This window comes from Primulina eburnea, chromosome 5, assembly GCF_022965805.1.
Source record: "Primulina eburnea isolate SZY01 chromosome 5, ASM2296580v1, whole genome shotgun sequence".
NCBI lineage: Eukaryota > Viridiplantae > Streptophyta > Magnoliopsida > Lamiales > Gesneriaceae > Primulina > Primulina eburnea.
In genome coordinates this window covers 973689-993471 of record NC_133105.1, presented here as the reverse complement: position 1 = coordinate 993471, position 19783 = coordinate 973689, and the positions used below count along the sequence as shown (strand labels likewise).

Here is a 19783-nt window from a genome sequence, read left to right as displayed (position 1 = left end):
ATATATATTTATATATATTTATTTTAAAAAAATATATATTCGTTTTGAATCCAATACTAGTTTTAGTCTCTGGCCTGGCTTTTATGACATAAATAACTCACCACACCTATACAACTCATGATTTAGAAAGAATTAGTCACTAAGATCAATCTATTGGTAATATTTGCGAAACCTAAAAATTTCAAATTTTAAACTTTTTTGGGTAAAAATGGTGTTCATTTTTGTGTTACACGTCGTTCACAACTTACAACTAGCATCCACGCGTAGGGATGTCTATTACAATTCGGGAGGAACCACATCAAATTTAAAACAACAAACTTGAGCATTTAATGTAGAAGCATGATCTTTATCAGGAAAAAAAATATACAAAAAAATTATATTGATTTTTCATCGACAAAAGCTGGCAGCAAAAACAAAATTGAGCTTTCTTTAAGAGAAATAAAAGTACAGATCGGGTAAAATCAATCTTCATCATCGGAATATCGAACTTTATCTTTGTAGCTTTGGGAGCATTAGAATCAATTTCCTTGAAATGGGCACCATATAACTTGGATTCCTGCATCAAGTTAACAATCAGATAGTGCTAGAATTCTAGGATGATTGCACATATCCTGCAGACGCGGGTAAGTCATGTTGACGCAGTTGGAATAGAGTTACGGGTGCACAAGCACAATCTCGAGGATGCAAGAGAACAAGTGAATCTCAAGCTCAAATTGAATTTTTCTAAAGAGCATCAACCAACTAAAATACTTATAATTGCGTTTGTGATAAATCTTATATATATACTAAAACCGTTATTTCAATTTTCTAGACTATCTTGAAAACAATCTTGAAGACTGGCTAGAGAGCTCAGCTCGTGTACCAAACTAAGTCCCTTGAGCCAAATCATGGGCTGATATCACTAACACAAGCTTGTGTTCAAGCTTCAATGGGGGTTCAATCTAGTCAATGTATAACTAGCATGATGTGCGACAAAAGATGCTTCCCAATCACATAAAGAAGTTGGAAAAAAAACGATCTGAAATGCCTAATTTGGCCCCTACTAAGAAAAGATATGCTCACCTTTTTCTTCACATGCGTCCCAAATTTTAGCAAGGCATCAGGTACAACCTGCTGAGCTTCCCTGAGAACGTTTACCAACTCCCCAGCAAGTCCCTGACAAGAGTTTAATAATATTCATGTCATACACTAAAATATAGAAAAATCATGTTCCAAACAAGAAGATTGGTATATTTTCAATACCAAGATTAGAACATACCTTGTTCTCCTTTGTGAAGAAAGTGTGAGCCACTCCCTTCTTACCAGCTCGTCCAGTCCTACCAATTCTGTGCACATAATCCTCTGTTGTGAGTGGAAAACTGTAGTTTATTACAACTTCGACAACGGGAATATCCAAACCTCGAGCAGCAACATCAGTTGCTATCTGAAGAAATTGAAAATCAAACCAGGTTCTGAAAATTAATGGTCATTGTTTGACAGCTCATCTTATTGTGAATATGTGCATAGAGGACGCACAAAGGTTTAGCATCATTATTGGTAATTTTATTCGGTCAAACTGAATAATTATTACCTACCATTAGAGGACATGATCCATCCTTAAACAATGACAATGCCTGTGTCCTTGCATGTTGTGCTTTATCGCCATTTATAGAAACAACTTTCCAACCCCTGGAAAAGAAAAATAAACAGAAATTGTAAATAATGCAGATTAATAAAAAGTGAAATTAGAGATAATTAATCTTCATTCCTGAATCTGCAGATCAAGAAACATAGTCGCAAAAGTTGTGCTTCATTTAGCAGGAAAAATGAATGTGTAAATCAAAATCACCTTTTGTGAAGCATATTCTCAACCCTTGATGCTTCCTTCTTGTATAAAACAAAAACCAAAACTCTATTCCTGCAACAGGTTAAAACCCCAAATGAGAAGAATTTGGATAACAGCTGTTAATAAGAAATAATCCATGCTCGCTTTCTCTAGTATATAAACCAAAAAAAAGTTATATCATTCATAATTTTAAAAGAAAAAGGTCAAAAGAAATACAATTGAAATATAGAGCCAACTGATAATATACTTAAATGTTATTGAAAGTTTAACACATCATTTCAACAAGTAGAGGAGTCCTTAACTTTGCAAGTCCAGTTCCACAAATTTGGGAGCACGCAGACACATTAGTTAGCACAACATTCAGAAGGGGATTTTGTCCACATAATGAATGTAGCCAAAAAAAAATGATAAATATACATAGAGTGCTTAACTTTGCAAGCATATTCCACAACTTTGAAATCAAGCAGATACATTAGCATGCACAACACTCCAAGGAGATATTTCTTCACACAACTAATGAAGCAAACAAATTAACAATATGTACATGTATATAATTTGTTTGCTTCATTAGTTCATTGTTGTGTGAAGAAAGATCTCCTTAGAGTGTTTTTCTATTATAGAAGTATGAATAGAGGGGTGAAGTTTTTGCATTGTGAAATATCTTTATTACCCATAATTTGTTCATTGGTGTGTGAAATGTTATGACCATTTTTGGAAAAAGTATGAATAGAGAGGCAAAGTTTTTGCATAGTAAAATATCATTATTACCCATAATTTGTTTGGTGTGTGAAACGTGATGGGCATTTTTGGGAATTAAAGAAAAATATTAAGGATAAATAGGGAATAAAATTATATTATTACCATTAATTAGCAAATCATTCATGGGAAAGAGGAAAAAATTGTTTATTACCACTAGCAAAGCATCAGTTTTTTTAAAAAAATAATTAAGAAATATAACTGATAATTTTTCTGAACTTTTGATAATTTACACTAAACGTTTATGTAAAAAAAGCTAACGGTCGAATACCAAAATGTACAAATATTCAAAACCTATAATAGAATATTAAAATAAATTTATTATATAAATAAATTGTCACCACATGAGATGCACGTGCTTTTACTAGTGTATAGTATACACTAGTGTGTGTGTGTGTGTGTGTGTAAATATATAAATACACGCACATATATACATACATATTTCAGAAAACTCACTTTCTAGACTTGTGGTATTTTTCTAACAAATTCTGCAAGCGTTCATCACGCGCTCGATCCTCTAGCACCTATAACATCAAGGAAAATAAAAATTAACTGCAAATAAGCATTCAAAAAAATGGAGGCACTCCTGGTTCACGGCGGTCCTTCTATAGTATCATTTCTCAACCATACCTCCACTATTTGCAGAACATCATGGTTGGCAGCTAAATCTTCTGAACCAACGACCACCTGAAACATGATCATTTCAAAATTAAAAGGAAAGAAATAAGGTAGATGATAATGTAACTCCCACAGAAAATATATACCTTAATGGGGGAGGGATCCATGAATTCTTGAGCTAATTGATGCACAGGTAGTGGCCACGTTGCACTGAACATTGCCATTTGGCGAACTGCAAAGAAAACCACATGAAATCACAAGTAAAACCAACATATAAAGTGATTTGGATGCCTTTTTGAATTGGAAGTCTAGAAAATCTTACACCAAATTAATGTGGCACTTAATTATTATCTCTCATATAACCCCATGCTGCCTAAATGAACACTATAAAGAAGAATATTGAAGTCAATAAAATAAACAAGTAGCATGAGGGGAAAAACAAAGCCCCAGCCAACTGAGAATCCAACTTGCCTTCCTCAATATAAGCGAGAAAATCAATGACATAGGAGAATAATTTTGTCACATACCACGTAAGAAACCTCCTTTAGATGGCAAACTTCCATTTCAATCAAGTCCTTTAGCCGACCAGGTGTCCCAATTACAATGTCCTGATGTAGATCCATATACAAAAGACAGAGTTAATGATGTGTGTTAGTTATATATATACAGGCATAAGCTGGTTAGAGCGATACATGTGACACGATAAACAAGGACTATGATCTCATTTGACAATTATGAAAATAAATCCCATTAAGACATGCCAGATGCAGGAGAACTCTGTATCCCACATATCAATATGACAATTTCAAACACAACTGCATACCAGATTACTGCAGACACAAGTGATTTGTATTCACCGCATTATTCATTTTTACCCTTGAATTTGAGAATATTCTTCAATAACCACTTTTAGAACTTTAAAAGGTCTTCCGAAAAACAAATTCCCGATCATTACTTTTTCACACCAAAGAGGAAATGAGGTGATACGACCTTGTGTAGAGATAGTAAAAGAGCAAGACAACTCTATGACAAATTTAATTGCCATGCTTTGAGACAAACCAAATAGAACGGACTCCCAAAAACATGTTTTAGGGATGAAAGATCAAATTTTATACATTATGAGTTTTAAGGTTAGGAGCTTAAATTTCCATCCATAGAAAGAGTTCCTATTATGTTTCGCAATCTTTACACTAAAAATACAAATACATGCTTGATTTCCATGACTTAATATACGCTACTTAATATTCGCTTATAAGCTTGTCTATCCTTAGAGAGTTGTAGGGCATTGTCACTCACTATTCGCAATATATGAATTTAACAAGGATGTCCTTCGTATATACATCAAGTGCATTTCACATCCATTTTCAATGAAAAATTTATTATTCCAACGTGGTTACAAATGAACATCAAAACTAGAGAGAGCGGGTTTGAATCATCAGAAAAATATATACTTTCTAAGTTGACACAAAAGGAGTTCAAGATTCCAGGAAACTTACCACACCGGATTTTAGAGTAGATATTTGGGGTCCTTTCGAAGTTCCTCCATATATACAAACCGACTGCACTCCACAAGGCCTCCCAGCATCACAAAGAACATCTGAAATCTAACACAAATAGGAACCAGAAATATTTTTTTTACATCACTCCGAACAATTTTCTGAGTAGCTCACATTCATAATGTGCGTGGGAATAACACGCAATGGCAACAAGCAATTAACAATCACCATATGGGAAGTGTTGTGTGCATAGTAAATCCATCCCTTCCCCTGCAGAAACAAAATCCATCCAGCATCCACAAATTGCATTTTGTACTGGGACTACAAAATCCGTGAACAGCTGTCTATTTAAAGTTTGGTTCTCCCAAAATCACAGAAGTTCAAGTTCGTTCAGAACTAAATTAAACCCTAAACCTGATTTCAGGTACATAATCCAAGAGTTAGAACACGTATCATTTCCACATGCACTTGTAACCATGATATAAGGTCAGCACGGAAAAGACTAAATTAAAATCGGAAGTTCTAACTGGCATTGCCGATATCCGTTCTCTCAGATTAATACAGTAGTAGCAAGACCTATTAATTAGTGCAGCTAAATACAATTCATTGCTTATTAACCAAAAGAATTGCATATTCACCGGTGCATAGAACAGAAGTTTTACAATACCGTTATATATAGGGGAGAACTTACTTGTTGAGCTAGCTCCCTTGTAGGCGAAAGAACAAGGCAAAGTGGATTCCTTTTCACAGCAATCTTACTTTTTCGTTTGCTTAATACATTCACTATAGCAGGAACTCCATATGCCAGTGTTTTACCTTATCAAACCAACGACAAACTGTCACAACAAAAGCAAAATGTAAACTCTGATGCCTCAAACAAATAAAGATTAACAATAAACTTTACCAGACCCAGTGGCTGCTATTCCAATAAAATCGCGACCATCAAGAAGAAAAGGCCATGAATGGGACTGAATTGGTGACGGTTTATTAAAATTCTTGCAGCATTCCAGGACCTCAATTGGAAGCCCTGATTCGGAAAAAGAATTTAATGTTGCGTATTTAGGATCATTCATATTCTTCCCAGATACCACTACTCCACTGCCTTGTCTAATCTCCTCAGTGGCATTCTCCGAGCCTACTCCACTACACTTCTCCGGTTTTCTTGGTGTTTCAATTATGGCATTATTCGCACTCTCGTTCTCACCTCCTTTCTCTTTTTTCTTTTTCTTCTTCGGAATTTCAGTTGATCCATCATTGAAGGTCTCCCCTTTTTTCTGTTTTTTCTCTTTTGTTATAGAAATCTCAGCTTACCCGTTCAGTGCCTCTGCCACCTCTTCTTGTCTTTCTTTGTTTTTCTTCTTCTTAGCAACATTCACGGATTCAGTACCAAGTTCAGCTTCAGTTTCTTCAGGCATTCTTTTTTGCTTGTTCTTTTGCTTTCTCTGGAGCTTGATCTCACCATTTCCAGTTGTGTTGGAGGCTTCTGCATCAAGTTTGTGGCCACCCATTACTAATGCGGAAATAAAGATTGGAACTTGGAACCCAAAACCCTAGACGCAGTGGCGGCGCGATTGTCTGATGCCTCAAGGGTTCTGGGTGTCCAGCCTCGGAGCCCTGTTTGGCAATTCGGCCTACATAAATGTATTATTATCGTGTTTTTTAATAATTAAAAAAAATTGTTTTCCGTATTTTTTTCATTTTATATATATATATATATATATATATATATATATATAATACGTATAATACAAGAAAACCTTGTATAAAAAATTATTTTATATTTTTTTTACGAAACATATGCTTTATATGTTACGAATTATCTATAAAAGTAAGTTTCTTGTGAGACGATCTCACGAATTTTTATCTGTGATACGAGTCAATCCTATCGATATTCATAATAAAAATTATTACTCTTTGTATAAAAAGTAATAATTTTCATATATGACTCAAATAAAAGATTATTTCACAAAATATGATCCTGTGAAACTGTATCTTACGAATTTTTGCCTATCTATAATATGTCATCTCTATATATCAAGTGAAGGACTGTCATATTACTACTAAGCATCTAAAATGATCATAACCTAAAATAGAATAATTAATTATTTAGTGGATCGTTACATTAATTATATTTTTTCGGATATAAAAAAACATATACGCAAATTAATTATAATTTCTTTAAATAAAATTATAAAAAAATGTTAATTTTTAAGTGAGATTTTTTAGACCGACATTCATAAATAAAACAATATAAATGTTATTCTTTGGCTAAATTTTCTGTTTTCCAGTACATAATTTTTTTGGTTCTCTTAAAGATAAGAAATCGAACTAAAACGATGATGTAAAACAGTAACACTTTTCTCTAGTTAATAGTCATCGTATAATGAAATGATTATAATATATAGTATAATTATTATTTCATGCATCCAAAATTATTTATACTCAAAATATATGTGACGAGTGCTCTTGTCACGAGTTAAATTAACCTAAAAAAATCACGTGTATCGTAAATATAATTGATGGCTCGTAAACTATCATAAATTGTAAACAAGATTTAAGTGCTAACGATTCAATTTGAATCCAAATGATTTGTTTGGCTTGATTATAAAATATAATGATTGTGTTTTTTTAGCGATGACGTAGGACCCGTCCGTTATCTTTCGTGCGTATTAGATAAACTTTTGGGTTAATACAATTACTTGCAAATCATATTAACCAGTTAATCTTAATGAGTAAGCTCTTTGCGATAATATCGTATGAGAAGATGTTAGTTGAGAGAATCGAATTTCATAAGATCAGATATCTTTAAATGCATATAATGATCGATTTTTTCTACAATAATGATTTTAAATTTTCAACGAATAAAATATATATCAATTCGAATAAATACTTCGATAGATAGTTATCATGTGCATACATGCTCAACTCTCTTTATTTTTTCTTTACAATTGATGTGTTTTATTTGACAAATTTCATGCAATCAAAGCTACTTCACTGTATATTAATTGTTGAGAAGTAATACTAGTCTCTTCAATAAAGTGATCCGGAAAATATTTTAATAAATTTGATTTACACGATGGAAACAAGTCAAGTATTCAATCATACACAATTAGTTTTGAAGTTTCCAGTAAAAACTACTTGAAAACAGATTTAGAAATTCTGAAATTTGTTGAAAAGCATTCTGAATTAAAGGACGCGATAATTATTTTCCACATGTGGGAAGATCCTCCCATGTGATACAAACAAGTCGCATGGACACAATATCGATTTTCGAAGGTTTGAAATCTTGATAATATTGGGGTGATAGTGACCTAATTAACTATTAAATTGCTATAAACTATAGCGATTGCGATGAGATTTTGAATTTACCCTTTGGAAAGACATCCACCTTGAGCCATGAAATGTTACACAGAGTAGGCTCTCTTGTGAAACTTGTCTCACGAATCTTTATCTCTGAGACGTGTTAACTCTACCGATATTCACGATAAAAAATAATACTCTTAGTATAAAAAATAATATTTTTTTATGTATGACCCAAATAAGATATATGTCTTACAAAATACGACATGCGAGACCGTCTCACACAAATTTTTGTCAATTACATAATACAATGATTTGTTTGGAGTGAACTAGCTTGTGACCACCCTTAAACTTTTAGTTCTTTCAATCAAATTAGGGAGCTTGAAAATGAGACAATATTTTGACATTGTAGCATGTATCAATTTCAATACAAATATATTGGAGTTTGAAACAAAGGAATTTTCCATATACATTTGACAAATATTGTAGGAAAATAAAGGTAATTTTATATGGCCTTGTTTCCATATTCTAACCTCGAAAATCTTTTCCTTTTTTATATAAAGAATCAAGGCAAAAACTTGTGTGAGACGGTTTCACGGGTTGTATTTGTGAGACGGACCTCTTATTTGGGTCATCCATGAAAAAGTATTACTTTTTATGCTAAAAGTATTACTTTATATTGTGAATATCCATAGGGTTGACCCGTCTCACATATTAAGATCCGTGAGACGGTCTCACATGAGACCTACTCAAGAATCAATGCAGTCAATGATATCGTTAATTAATTATAATTTATCAACAGAATCTGGAATTATGTGTATGCACGAGTTCACTTAATTCACGGCGATCTTAGAGCGATTTGCCATATCAACAACCGCCCATCGGCTCTCCTCGGCGGAGCACAAACACCAAGGAGACCGAAAAACAAGAAAACACCCAAAATTTTCATTTTTCTACCCCACGACAGCACATATTAATCCAAAAACACATTAGAAAACTATCCTCAATCACGAGCACTAAACTAAAACCAATATCCCACCACCTTACAGTATTCCTTTTGACCTCAAATTCCTCTTTTTCAGTCAAATCCTCGAAGAAACCAAAAAGTATGCTTGTTGGTTCCAACTTCACACACATCGCATATTTGCAGACACAAAGAGCTTTTTGAATAAAATACTAACAAACTATTTTCTGAGCGTAAAAGCAAGATATAGCATACCCACCCAAAAAAGAAAAATTCTTTGCTTTCAGCTTTTTGAAAACTCGCTTTCAAAAGCTACCTTTTTATTCTTCTTGGTTCTCTCTTTCTGTTTTGCATTTTATGCGGCTTTCTGTGAATTCAGGCATAAGGAACAAAGATGGCGACTCTTGAGGATATTGGGGTATCGGCTCTTTTTAACATAATAGGTGCTATTGGATTCTTGCTGGCTTTTGCACTGCTCAGGATTCAGCCAATCAACGATAGAGTTTACTTTCCCAAATGGTACATTTCTGGGAAGAGGACGACCCCAGGGAGCATGGGCGGCGTGGGGGGGAAATTTGTGAATCTCAATATCTGGACTTATTTCACGTTTCTGAACTGGATGCCTCAGGCTCTGAAGATGAGTGAATCTGATATTATTAACCATGCTGGGCTTGATTCTGCTGTTTTTTTGAGGATCTATAATCTTGGGTACTTTCAAGATCACAACTTTTTTACTTATTTATTACCATTTTTCTTCATGGATGATGTGTAGTGGTGCATATTTCTGTTGGAAGAAACTATATATTTTGGAATTATTAGTTCACTAATCTGTTTTTTTTTTCAAGTTTTTGTAATCTTGCATGCTTGCCAAAGTTTCAACGTCCCCCCTTCTGTTCTCATTTTCACTTCCATTTGGTTTTTGTTTTCGTTTTGTTTGTGTTGTGGTCTGTAGTTATGTGATCGCTGGATCAGATTATGTTATTGTCATGATTAATTCTCTTTTGGAAACCAGTATTATATATATGGCACTACCAAGCAATATTTTTCCTCATCCTTAATTCAGTGTTTCTGTATGTGCTGCTTGTTTCCATTGAAAATAGGTGGTATTTGGCATTATTGCAGGATTTTACATCATCTATCTCCAACATTATGTTTTATTTCAAGAAGTTGTTAAATCTTGTCTAACTGCCTTTTTTAAAACTTCAATATGTTCGAAGGCAACCGAATATGGCCGCTCACTCTCTCTTTTCTGCTCGCGCGGCCATTTCTGATGCTTAGTCCGTCTATTATGTATCATGTCCCAGACATTATTTGTGAATCAATTTCAGGAAGAAAAAAAACATTTTGTTTATGTTTTATTTGACCGAAGACCTGGCTGGGGCATATGGTCATTTGAATTGGAAAAAAGAAAATTTATGTAATTTTTCTATAAAATCAAGATTCATTCCTCAAATATTTAGGATTACCCTCTTGTTCGTACTCTCGTTCCATCTCACTCAATTACTCAGGCCCCACTCATTGAATTAAATTTTTTTATTTGTTATTAATTTGATGGCCTTGGGTGCACTTAAAATTAAAGAAGCTGTTCTTTTTGTACTGTAAATTCCTGGAATTTGTTGGGGTTCAAGTTTGCTTTATAGTAATTCTACGTGTATCACATTGCTGGAACTCTAGGCTTTGATTTTGCCTCAAAAATCTGAACTTTCCTGGACGCTTTCTTGTATTTATGTCTTAAGATTTTGTGAGCATCGTGCTCTGCCGACATAACATGGTCCTCTTCTCCCCTAGAGTTCACACAATTAGCAGAATTTAGTTAAACATGATGATTAGTGCAAAGTTTTCTTAGATAATAATGTCATCTCGTTTTTTAACTTATTTTTAAAAATGCAGAGATTATTTTCAGGTCACTTACCCTTGTTATTGTTTTCTTTTACATTTGACAGCTTAAAAATATTTGGACCTGTGGCCATTGTGGCACTCCTAGTTCTGCTTCCAGTGAATGCATCCGGTGGTACTTTATTTTTCCTGCGGCGTGACTTGGTTGTCAGCAACATCGACAAGCTTTCTATATCAAATATTCGTCCCAATTCCTTCAAGTAAGTTTCATGTCTCTCTTCCCTGAAATACATGACTTACATACGATCTCACCTTGGACACATTGTCATCATTTACATTTATTTTGTGTACCAAAATATTTAAGTTTATTCTAAGTATATAAAATGTTAATATAACTTGGTTCAGTGTACACTGTACAGTATGTTTAAATTGAATTTTCAAATTGGTGAACATGAAATTTTTTAAGGAAAAATGAACATCCACGTTACCAGCTGTGCAGAATCACACAGATAAGGTGATTTATCATCAAATACAAAATATAGGAACTCAAATCATCGTAGCATTCTTGATACTTATCTTGTTTAGGTCCTGCTACTTATGCATGCTTTGCTGAGAAAATACATATCGTGATTGAATTTCAGGTTCTTTATCCACATATCACTGGAGTACTTGTTCACGTTTTGGATTTGTTTCATGCTTTATAAGGAATATGGTAAAGTTGCGTCAATGCGACTGAATTTTTTGGCTTCAAAAGGCAGGCACGCTGAACAATTCACAGTGAGTTCGACTATTAATGCCTTTTACAATCAAAGAATCCTGCTCTTAGTGTTATTAGTTTGAGTCAATGCGACTAAATTCTTTCCTCGTTTCACTTCAAAGCTGCATCTTTTTGGTTTTTCTCATTGTATGTTGTTCCATTTGATCTATCCTTAGGTTCTTGTTAGGAACGTGCCGAGCATTTCTGGACGCTCAATATCAGATAATGTGGAGAGCTTCTTTCAGAAAACCCATCCAGATCACTATCTATGCCACCAGGTGATAGATTGTAGCGAAAAGTTCTTATTTTGAAAAACTTTGTTTTCATAAAATTCAGGTTCTGACCCGAAAATAGAATTTCTACAACTTCATTCAGAAACGCCTGTTCACCCTTTATATTGACTAGTGAAAAGTCTTCTATTGTTCAACCTTTATTTGTTGGCTTGTACCGGTTTCTTGCAGGGTGTATATGATGCTAATAAGTTTGCTAAACTAGTTACAAAAAGAAACCGTCTCCAAAATTGGCTGGACTACAATCAACTTAAATTCGAGAGACATCCAGGAAAGAGACCAACTAGGAAGGTGCTACTTTGTTATTTAAATTCCTTCAAGAAAAATATTCTGAAAAGTATTTATACCGTTAAGTAGTCTTGTTTTCATTGATAACCCTTTTTGCCTTTCAGAGAGGCTGCCTCGGACTGTGGGGTGAAAGAGTCGACTCGATTGACTTCTACAAAGAGCAAATAAAAGAATTCGATAAAAAAGTAAATTGTGCTTGTTCTTTCTCTTTGAGACATGCTTCTATATTTATTTTTTGATATTTTTTATAATCATTTTGGTCCTTTCTTTTAGATGACATGTGGAACGCCAAAAAATTCTCAAGGAGTCTAAATCTGTCACACCAGCTGCCTTTGTATCGTTCAATTCCAGATGGGGGGCTGCCGTTTGTGCCCAGACGCAACAGAGCAAAAATCCGACATTGTGGTTGACAAATTGGGCCCCTGAACCACGTGATGTATACTGGAAGAATTTGGCCATAACGTTTTTTTCACTTAGTATTCGGAAACTTCTGATTTCAATAGCTGTGTTCGCGTTGGTTTTCTTTTACATGATTCCTATTGCTTTTGTTCAATCATTGGCGAATCTGGAAGGGCTCGAAAGAGTCGCGCCATTTCTCAGGCCAGTTGTTGAATGGTAAGCGGCTATCAAAATGAAAAAATCGTCATTCCTTGTGTGGTATTGTTTACATCATTCTACATATCAATACATAGGAGAGGACTATTTAAAAAGAAACACAAACACAGAGAGTAGGGCCTTTTAAAAAACCAGCCCCTCTGTTTATTTCTTAAATTTAACAAGCAGTTCCATCTGCGTTGCAGGTCATTTGTCAAATCAATTCTACAGGGTTTTGTTCCAGGCTTTGCTCTCAAAGTCTTTTTGTATTTTCTACCAGTAATTTTGATGATCATGTCAAAAATCGAGGGGCATGTGGCAGTCTCAGTATTAGAACGAAGAACGGCTGCAAAATACTACTACTTCATGTTGGTCAATGTGTTTTTAGGCAGTCTAGTGACTGGAACTGCATTCCAGCAACTTGATGCTTTCCTCCACCAATCAGCTACGCAGTAGTGTCTCCATCTCTTCTTGGTTCTACTATTTTTTGGAAATATTCAAGATCAAATTTTGCACCGACTAAAATAAATTTTGTGATACAAATAAATTTTTCATGCTTAATCTATTACCAGATAGTTCTCAAATTTAACTTGTTTCGATTATTTTAACTGAAGAATCCCAAGAAATATCGGTGTATCCATACCAATGAAGGCTACTTTCTTTATCACATACATCATGGTTGATGGTTGGGCTGGGATCGCCAGTGAAATCCTTCGTCTGAAACCTCTAGTAATTTTCCACCTGAAGAACATGTTCATCGTAAAAACTGAAAGGGATTTGGAGAAGGCGATGGACCCTGGTAGCGTTGATTTTCCCGAAGCTTTACCAAGCCTTCAGCTTTACTACCTTCTCGGCATTGTGTACATGGTTATCACCCCAATACTTCTTCCTTTTATACTTGTATTCTTCGCCTTTGCGTACTTCGTGTATCGTCATCAGGTTAGTCCATCTCATGCAGTGAAACCTTTTTTTTGTCCTTTTGAGTACACACACATATTCATGCATTTTGTTACATCCAGGTTATTAATGTGTATAATCAAAAATATGAGAGCGCCGCTGCATTTTGGCCACACGTTCACGGTCGAATCATAGCAAGCTTAATAATCTCACAGCTGCTACTTATGGGCTTATTGAGCACAAAAAAGGCTGCAAACTCTACTCCTCTGCTTGTAGTGCTACCTATATTGACTCTCGCATTCCACAAGTACTGCAAGAATCGTTTTGAACCGGCCTTCAGAAAGTATCCTCTTGAGGTAAGATCATATGTCCTGCTGAATCTATCATTCTGTACATCTAATTGGACGTTTTAAGGCAACTCTCTTTGCCTCTACAGGAAGCCATTACCAAGGATACGCAAGATCCTGCTTCTGAATCAGACTCCAGCTTAAAAACTTACTTGTCTGATGCATACTTGCATCCCATTTTCCACTCTTTTGAAGAAGAGTTGGTTGGAGTTAGAATCGATAAGAACGACTCCCACATTGCCAGTGCCTCACAAAATGATCTCAGTTCTTCTTTCCCTCATCGCGCTTATCATCGTGAAAACGAGACACCACAAAACGTCCAACACTACGAAGTTGAATCAGGGGATAATATGTATAGGTTATGATATTGAATCACACCATGATGGCCATTGACATTGAAGCTTCAGTCCATATTTGATTTAGTGGAAATCTCTAGCTGTGCATTACAGCTTGACTCGATAGAAAGCTCTAACATTTTAGTTTAAAGTTTTGTTAGTTTGATGTAACTGAAAAACTGGTCAGTGGTTGGTGTTACTAACTTGGTAATGAAGCCAATCAGGATTCTTTTCTACCTCTTTGTTGCACTCTTTTTAAGTCACTGCTAATCAATCATCATTTCTTATTTAATGTTTTTATTCCCCAAAGTTAGTAATTTCTGGTTTAAATGAATTTATATTTGGTGTAACAAATTTATGTTAATTGGAAATATCGAATATTTTTTTTATTGAACATATCATTGGTCTTTTACAAAAAAAAAATATGCACAAGTTAGCAAGTTTATATACTTTATTAGTACATTTGTAGTATTTAGCAATAATAAAAATATTGTAAAAGTTATCATTTTATTCTTATACTTTATTTTTGTGATTTTTATTATTTACATTGTTAAATTTCGGTTCTATTATTACATTTTTTCAAAAGAACTTTTGATAATTTGAGTGATTGTTAAGATGACATTACATACTTTATTTTTTGTATTTTGGAGAGGAACTACATACGTCCGACGTTGAAAGAAAAGTAACAAATACGATGAAGTAAAAATTTAAAATTGATTTATACGACACCTAAAAACATGTAACAAGAGTTGTATAGCCGTATGGTACACGGCTCGCGGTTCCTTTCCAGTGTGGATTTGGAAACAATTCGAGCCCCATTCTTACGATAAGTGGACACCGGTTGTTGATCACATCGTGAACGATGGAGGAAACGACCCATCGCGCTACATGCAGGCGTGTAACGTGTCCGCGACTTTGTGGTAATCTGTGGCTCTTCAGGTACTGTTTTGTGGCAGAGTTTCGATTATCCGACTGATACATTTGAAACTCGGTTTGGGGACCACGGGACCGGGAGAAAATGGCCACTCACTCTTGGTTTGGGGACTTGTGGTTAGACGACGAGGTGTGCGATGAAAGATTATTATGGCGAGTCGAGTGATTTTAAAAATCAAGTCAAGCCTATGGAGAACTTGAGTTTTGACCACCCTGACTTGAACTATAACTTCACAAATGTAACTGACTCTCTCATAAATAATTCACACGATAGGATTTACCTCGATCTAAAGCGTCATCAAAGAAGGCATTACTGCTGCAAATTTGAAAACATTGAATGAAAATGGCTGCTCGGATCGGAGAATCAATTGGCTATGGGATTTCATTATTTCTGCATTCGTAACCTCAGTTCGTACTAAAGTAACACAGTTGACATTATATGCTCTCAATGTGGTTTGGTTTTAGTGAATATAATATTCGTTGATATGATTAGCTACAAGACTAAAAACACAGAGAACATAGACAGAAAGGGACAAATGCAATGTTGGACAAAGAACTAATTCAAAATTCAAAAAAGGCGTTTGACAGTTAAATGAGGCATGCATTTCAAGGTATTGCAGCCGTTTTGTAAAGGCAAAACAAGTGCAGAAAATCATAGGTAACGCTTCAGATATTCACGCATTCGAGTGTAGCGAACTTGAGGATAAAGTTGTGAAGCTTCTTCTCCATTTTCACCAATCTCAAAGTTTGTTAAGCTTCCTTCATAGAAAATATGATAGAAATGTCCCATTCCAACTTGCATAACAAAGTTGTCACTCCCTGCATTATGCCGAGGAGAGTTGAAAATTAGATGAGCAACATATATATAATCTTTAACCCTTCATTTTTACAACTTTTTATTTCTACTATCGTAGATATTGCTTTGTTTCTTACCGGATCTGGGAACTTCTTGAACTTGTACTACATGAAAAAATGTGATTTTAGTTCTTGTGCCAATAATTATTTACCTTTTAATTGAGCTAGGAAGTCTTCTTCTGAAACGTTTATTTTCTCCAGTGTTTCTCCCGTAAGCTTCTCCCATATTTCGACCAACTCTCTTTGAGTTAAAATGTTTTCCGGTGGCCTCAAATACAATGTCTTGTTCAACGTGCGAGGGTCATCGATAGACTTTATCGTATACGTTGCTATATCATCTTCATCCATATAGATAGCTAGTATTGTTAAAAAAAATCATCAAAAAATAAGATTAGGCACTCGCACGTTCAAATGAGAGAAAAACAGAGGAATTGTTCTCTCTCTTCTCCGATATATTCAAACTTATGAAAAAAATATTATTTTTCATTGTAGTCAAGTCGACTCATACCTGCTCTGAATGACTATACCTATTTAGAAGATTGCAGATACGTGTATCTAACATAATATATCATTGTGATATTCAGATACACATGTATCATGTATATGAAAGATTTTCGACGTTCCTCCAGTGACACATGTTGGGAGAATGGGCATAACTTTTTACTCAGACGTCCAAATGATCTGAAATTTTGAGGGATTCAAGATAAGACATAGAGCTACAACTTTTAAGTTTACCATTTTTCCAAATTATGTCGGGAAGAGGCGTTTCGGAAGCGATCTTTGGAGTGGCAGTGCGCAGAGCGCGCGCCCGGGCGGGAATTGTTGTCCGCCCCAGCGAGCCTTGCTCGAAAATTTGGTATTTTGGCCGAGAGTTCCGCGCCCGGGCGGAAAAAGATGTCCGCCCCAGCGTCCAGCGATTTTCAAAAAGCGTGGTTTTGGAGTTTTAAGTGCTTATATACAAGTGTTGCTCTATTTTCTCTCATTTCTTCTCTCATTCTCGATTCTTCTCTCAAGGGGTGAGCTAGGGTTCCATTTTCTTTCTTTTGTTCTCTTGATTCAAGCCTCTTGTTGGATTATTGGAGTGAGAGCAAGGTTATTTTTGGTTCAAGGAAGCTAAGGTAAGCTTTTGGTTTAGTTTATTCTTGGTTTTGGAGTTGGGAGAAATCATGGGTTTGGTGATGTGTTGGTTTTATGGATTAATTGATATGGGTTTATGATTATTGAGTTGTTGATGGTTCAATACATGGTTTATTGTTGTAGGATTGCTATCAATAGATTAGATACAAGGTTCCAAGTGCTTGTAAGTGGAATTTCATTCCTTGTGCTCACATGATACTATATGTATTGTTTTCAATGATTTTAAAGTGTTATTCCCTTCATTTGATTCATGGTTATGTATTGATACACTTGATATATATATTGGAGGCATTTTATGTCTCAATTTGTGAAAGGGAATACAAGAGATTAATGCTTTCAAAGTGTTTGATGAAATGTCAAAGAGAGAGTTCAAATGTTTTATGGATTGATAGATACATAGTCAGAGATTGCATGCAATTAGTTGATCAACGACCATAGGCTTATATCCCTCAGAGTTGTCGATTTATATCGATGGGATATAGGTAAGAGACAGAGATACTATATAGATGTCAATCCATACCAGAGAAAAGAGAAATACCATCGTTATTATTATTCATGCTATGATATTCATATTTCAGAGTTGATGATATTTAATGTTTTCAAAGTCATGATTTTCAGAGTATGCTATGTATCATTGCTATATAAGAGTTCCATTTGCTGAGTTTTATACTCATTTCAGTTATTTCATGTGATGCAGATAAGAGCGACGGGCCAGGACGTTGATTGGAGCCGGGGTCATATGCATAAGAGATGGAAGGAAGTGGAAGATTATTTTGTTATACATGATCAAAATGATATTTTATATTTTGGCTTTTATCATTTCATTGATCATGTAATTACAAATATTTGTAAATGTTTTTATGCTATGAAATTTTAATCTTTCCTCCTTTCAAAGAAAAATTTTAAATTCCGCTGTTATTTTATAAAATGGGTGTGTCACATTTAGTGGTATCAATATAATCATAACATTAACTATATTAGTATCATAATAATTGTATTGAATTATTCAGATATATTAAGCCAATTGTTTTTTTAAAAAAAAAATATGGAGAAGTGATTTAATTAATAGAAAAGGCAGTATATTGACGTAATTAATTAAAATTTAAGTGAATAATAAGCATGCACTAAATTTGCACCTTTGACATTTCCATCTCCGTATAGGGAGACTTTGTGCTTTGGAGGAAGAAGAGTTTCCATCTGAGAGAGATTTCCGGCGAAATATCCGGCGAAACAGTTGGCGGAGACATACGTGTGAGGTATTTTAGCTTCTTCAATGGCTTTTCTTACAATCATTTTTTCATCAAAAGTAACTCTTCCTGGCTCAAGGGCATGCTCCATTCGCGCAGGGTCCAAACCAAACTCCGAAGGCAAGAATCGCTGCAAATTAAATTATTTAATATTTGCATTCATTTTCGGAAACATTTTTATATCTTTTTAATTATTATATTTTCTTAAAAACAAAATAATAAATACATCGGTTTAAATGATATGATTGCTAAAGTAAAATTTTAGATATTCAAAACCGCTAATAATTAGATGTGATCGACAATTTGTCACCTTGATGTTTCCCGCTTCTTTAATGGCGTCAACGAGTTTCAGCTGCAGCAACAGATTGTGGCTCCTGAAATGCACCCCGGACATGGCGGATACCACCACGTCCACTCGTTTCACCGCCTCCACCAAGCTACAGTGGTCGGAAAAGGATCCATCCACCAACTCCGCCCCCTGACGCTTGAACTCCAACATGAGCTGCAATTTGTCGATGTCAAGGCCGATCTCCGGACGCCGGAGGATGTAAGTAGGGTGGCCCTCCGCCAGGCTTGTCCTGACAAGCCTCTTTCCCATGTAACCTGTTCCACCCACGACAAGAACCCTACTTTTTGCCATATTTTAGATCTTTATTTATTATTGCTGTTATATTTTTTTTGAGCTTGATCGAAGACCCGGGAAACTGAGCAGTCGTTATATAGCGGTGGTGTCGTAACAAATCTGAAGTGAAACTTACTCAAATATATATATAACGTCGATAAGAATTCATGTCTGAAAACGACACAAACCAGGTGTGTATTTATCATATAATATCTAGAGTAGGTATCATGTGAGACCGTCTCACGGATCTTAATCCGTGAGACGGGTCAACCCTACCCATATTCACAATAAAAAGTAATACTTTTAGCATAAAAAGTAATATTTTTTCATGGATGACCCAAATAAGAGATCCGTCTCACAAATATAACCCGTGAGACCGTCTCACACAAGTTTTTGCCTAATATCTATATCAATTCCCCCAAATTTTTTTTAATATTTTATTCAATATTTTTTTCATGGATCTAATCGAATATAGACAATACAATCTCGTAAAAAAAAATCATATACCATTATACACAGTTAAATTAAAGTTACTTTCAGCGTCGATCATCATGGACTCTATGGATTTTTATATATTGTAGTGGTTTCTTTAGATAATATATTTTAATGATTTGCCGACAATTATTAAATGTTTCATGAAGAATTTTGCACGCTAAAAAAACCAAATTTTGTAAACATGTTACTCT

The 19783-nt window shown here is 34.8% G+C and overlaps 2 protein-coding genes and 1 pseudogene across 3 annotated transcripts; 1 reads left to right on the top strand and 2 right to left on the bottom strand.

Moving 5' to 3' along the window:
* Positions 1 to 325: 325 nt before the first annotated feature.
* Positions 326 to 6335, bottom strand: LOC140832044 (DEAD-box ATP-dependent RNA helicase 5-like; annotated as a pseudogene).
* Positions 6336 to 9123: 2788 nt separating this feature from the next.
* On the top strand, positions 9124 to 14539 carry LOC140832043 (CSC1-like protein At1g32090). The gene is made up of 11 exons (XM_073195814.1): positions 9124 to 9667; positions 10903 to 11055; positions 11437 to 11572; positions 11729 to 11830; positions 12014 to 12133; positions 12235 to 12319; positions 12409 to 12745; positions 12931 to 13176; positions 13339 to 13663; positions 13744 to 13977; positions 14058 to 14539. Exons 1-11 carry the CDS (start codon positions 9354 to 9356, stop codon positions 14331 to 14333), a joined length of 2328 nt encoding a protein of 775 aa, XP_073051915.1. The 5' UTR covers positions 9124 to 9353; the 3' UTR covers positions 14334 to 14539.
* Positions 14540 to 15755: 1216 nt separating this feature from the next.
* On the bottom strand, positions 15756 to 19205 carry LOC140831553 (isoflavone reductase homolog). 2 transcript variants are annotated; one of them, XM_073195302.1, is made up of 4 exons: positions 18786 to 19205; positions 18365 to 18605; positions 16244 to 16429; positions 15756 to 16055 (listed from the first exon to the last, which is right to left on the bottom strand). In XM_073195302.1, exons 1-4 carry the CDS (start codon positions 19113 to 19115, stop codon positions 15889 to 15891), a joined length of 924 nt encoding a protein of 307 aa, XP_073051403.1. In that variant the 5' UTR covers positions 19116 to 19205; the 3' UTR covers positions 15756 to 15888. The 2 variants fall into 2 exon arrangements, with proteins under 2 accessions (XP_073051403.1, XP_073051402.1); XM_073195301.1 differs by having other exon boundaries at positions 16244 to 16447; positions 18786 to 19201.
* Positions 19206 to 19783: the final 578 nt, after the last annotated feature.

What these genes read in the sequence shown, in the direction of transcription:
- LOC140832043 (XM_073195814.1), top strand. Translation starts at nt 9,354, where the DNA reads ATGGCGACTCTTGAGGATATTGGGGTATCGGCTCTTTTTAACATAATA. An exon ending in ATTCGTCCCAATTCCTTCAA is followed by an intron (nt 11,056 to 11,436) that starts GTAAGTTTCATG and finishes ATTGAATTTCAG; the next exon opens with GTTCTTTATCCACATATCAC. An exon ending in CTCAGGCCAGTTGTTGAATG is followed by an intron (nt 12,746 to 12,930) that starts GTAAGCGGCTAT and finishes TCTGCGTTGCAG; the next exon opens with GTCATTTGTCAAATCAATTC.
- LOC140831553 (XM_073195301.1), bottom strand. Translation starts at nt 19,115, where the DNA reads ATGGCAAAAAGTAGGGTTCTTGTCGTGGGTGGAACAGGTTACATGGGA. An exon ending in AAGAAGCGGGAAACATCAAG is followed by an intron (nt 18,606 to 18,785) that starts GTGACAAATTGT and finishes TTTAATTTGCAG; the next exon opens with CGATTCTTGCCTTCGGAGTT. An exon ending in CGGAGATGGAAATGTCAAAG is followed by an intron (nt 16,448 to 18,364) that starts GTGCAAATTTAG and finishes TAACAATACTAG; the next exon opens with CTATCTATATGGATGAAGAT.